The sequence below is a fragment of the Nanorana parkeri genome, unplaced genomic scaffold (assembly GCF_000935625.1).
Source record: "Nanorana parkeri isolate BGI_ZX_2015 unplaced genomic scaffold, ASM93562v1 scaffold2716, whole genome shotgun sequence".
In the NCBI taxonomy this organism is placed as follows: Eukaryota; Metazoa; Chordata; class Amphibia; order Anura; family Dicroglossidae; genus Nanorana; species Nanorana parkeri.
In genome coordinates this window covers 36030-39166 of record NW_017308984.1, presented here as the reverse complement: position 1 = coordinate 39166, position 3137 = coordinate 36030, and the positions used below count along the sequence as shown (strand labels likewise).

At 38.7% G+C, this 3137-nt stretch overlaps 1 protein-coding gene across 1 annotated transcript in view; it reads right to left on the bottom strand.

The window, feature by feature from the left end:
* Positions 1-984: 984 nt before the first annotated feature.
* LOC108802203 (fizzy-related protein homolog) overlaps positions 985-3137 on the bottom strand; it is a 38114-nt gene continuing 35961 nt past the window's right edge. The window contains exon 12 of the mRNA XM_018574071.1: positions 985-1813. Within this exon, the coding sequence (XP_018429573.1) occupies positions 1772-1813 (42 nt within the window). The 3' untranslated portion in view covers positions 985-1771. The remainder of the gene's footprint in view (positions 1814-3137) is intronic.

Sequence of the window (3137 nt, the reverse complement as noted above, 5' to 3'; positions counted from 1 at the left end):
GGGGGGCCGGTTTGGAGAGAGAGAGAACATTGTTTGTACATAAAGCATTTGTAAGATGTCATCTTGACATCATGCAGTTCAGTTTTGGGGACCAGTTCAAAAAAAGGAAGTCGTGGAATATGAAGTGCAAAGAAGGGCAGCACAATTAATAAGGTGTATGGAAGATCTCAACTATGAGGGAATACTCGCTAAACTGCATTTATTCACCCTTGAAAATAGTTAATTAAAAGGCAATATGATCACCTTGTATAAATAGAGAAATTGACCTATACAGAACATTCAGTTAAAGGTTGTTCAAGGTCACCACAGAGTGATACTTTCAAAGAACACAAATGAACACGCAGTCACATTTTTACAAGTGGGATTTTTTTTCTTTAAAAAAAAGAAAAATATATATACCGTAACATTTTTCACCTTTTGGTGAGAACAGAGGATTCCAATTTCATTATAGACTTAACATTCTCAACGCATATTCACTTAAAATGTATGTCCAGCCAAAATGTTCTGCTTTGGATAAAGTGCGAAAGAGTTGGAACCCCTGTCAGATTTGTACTACTTTCTGAGGCTCTGTTAGATTTCCCCTCACTTCCTGCTCTGGTGACAACGATTTCACCAGGTAGGAAGTGAAAGTAAATCTTCAACAGTAACAGAGACAAAATAGTAACTTTTTTTTTTTTTTGTAGAATAGGGGAAGGCTAGAACCCCCATCACCTTTTTTTTTTTCAATCAGTGTCTGTTGCAGATTTTCACTCAATTCCCATCTGGTAAAAATGTTGTCACGGGTACAGACAATAAAAAGGGAAAATCCCTCCAACAAAGCCCTGGATGGAAGTAAAAACCAGACAAAGTTCTATCAATTCTTCACTTTATCAAAAACAAACCATTTTTGGCTGGACACACACTTTAACCTGCACCCTCCTCATATACTTAAGGACATAATAGTCTGTGAGGAGGACATTGCAATAAGATTAAGTGCTTTGTTTCAGCAATTCCACGTTCTCCTTCCCAACAATGCCTCTGTTGTGCAAAACACTGCAACAAAAAAGGAGGACAAGGCCAGGCGACTTTTCTGAATGATCCAAAACAGAACATTAAATTAACATTAAAATACAGAGCATCAACCATAAAAAGAATTAGAAACTGCATAGAATTAAACATTTTGTAACAATGAGAAAAACCAAACGTTCATTTAAACATTCACACAAATCCCTATACTATCCCCACCCACCCGCCAATCCTCAGTATGAGCACTACAGAAATATTCACAAAATAAAAATCTAGGGTGAGAATATGCACGTATAGCTGTACTAGTGAAGTACTTATATTGTGTGAACCCCATTGCATGCAAGCAAGACAAATCAGTATGGGTATTTTCCATCTATACACAACAGAGTATGGTCCCAAAACATTTTGGCATGGTGGCGTCTCTGCTTTAACTTTCTGTCAGCTAAAAATATGGCAAATTATTTTTGTAAGGTGTTAATCTGAAATTAGAAGACGTACATGATTGCTTTCAATATGCACATTTAAACACATCTCTACAGAACACAGTCAGTAGGGTTGCTATTATCCTCCTCCAGTATATGGGAAACAGTGGTTTCATTACCACTCTTTGAATAATGTATATAGATATAATGCTGTGTATTTTTCCTCATCTTTATTAGTCTTGTGTTGAATCTCAGCTCTGCACAGTAAACAGTCTGTTTTCTTGGTTGGAACGCAGAACTGGATTCAGAAACCAGTGGCTCAGAACACTGATGAAAAGGATGGTTTATCGTATCCTGGTAAACAAATTGAGAACGGAGACAGATTCCTAGGAGGGAAAAAAAAAAATACAATTCAACATTCATGCAAATATGCCATTAGCACAATGGATTGCTAAAGAGATATATATCTTTAGACACTGTCAAGTGACCACAACTGATTGCAGCATTATCCATCCCCATCCACACCTAAATACCGAGGAGTTATGCTCTGCATTGGAGAAGGAAAACTTTGGCCAAGATTCAACACTAACAAGAGAACCTTTTTCTGTGTGTGCGCGTACAGGACACATTATCAAAAAGTCCGCATTAGAGGTGCACCAAAATGGTAATTCTAAAACCAAAATAATGTTGTTTTTTTTAATTTCAAATCTATATATATTTTTGTAATAAATTGTATTTTTTTATATTTATTTATTTTGATTAATTCATTTTTTATTACATTTTTTACTTTACTTTTAGGGGCTTCGGGGAAATATTAGGGGTCCAAACAGACCCCTGATATCTCCTTTTTAAAATAGTAAAAGAGATTGAGGACACAAAGTCCTCAATCTCTTTTTCTGTATCCCCTGTTATCAATGAACAGGAATCCTCTACGATTGTTTCTGTTCATTCATAACATGAGGACATGGTATGTTTACTATAACTACAACTATGAATGAACAGGAGGTGATGTAGATCACTCCCATTCATTCATAATTGAGGACACAGTACACATACAATGTCCTCAATTATCTACAAACACACAGCGATCACTGATCGCTGAGTGTTTGCTCTCGCTCTCCTCTTTGACCTCATGTCACAGGAGGCTGATCGAGCGGTGTAGGGAGGAGAGCTCAGCCTCCTGTGACAGCGCAGGCTGTCTCCGCCCACACACCGCTCTGCCGGACTGTGATAAGAGGCTGAGCCGTGTGGGATGAGATGCCAGCCGCTCACAGCGCTCTCCCCCCGCAGCGCTCGGCCATCACAGTTTCTCTCCTACACCCTGGGACACAGAGCAGCGCCCAGAGGGGAGGAGAGAATAGGATGGATGCGCCAGGAAAATGGCCGATATGTTTCGGCGGCCGACATATTGGTGCATCCCTAGTCCGCATACAAGGCGCCAGATGCTGTTTATTATACTCTGATATCTACTAACTGCATCTAGTTATTGTAGCTTCATGGCACTGCTTAGGCAGCTTACATACAGGTGAAACTCGAATAATTAGAATATCGTGCAAAAGTTCATTTATTTCACTAATGCAACTTAAAAGGTGAAACTAATATATGAGATAGACTCATTACATGCAAAGCAAGATAGTTCAAGCCGTGATTTGTCATAATTGTGATGATTATGGCTTACAGCTCATGAAAACCCCAAATCCACAATCTCAG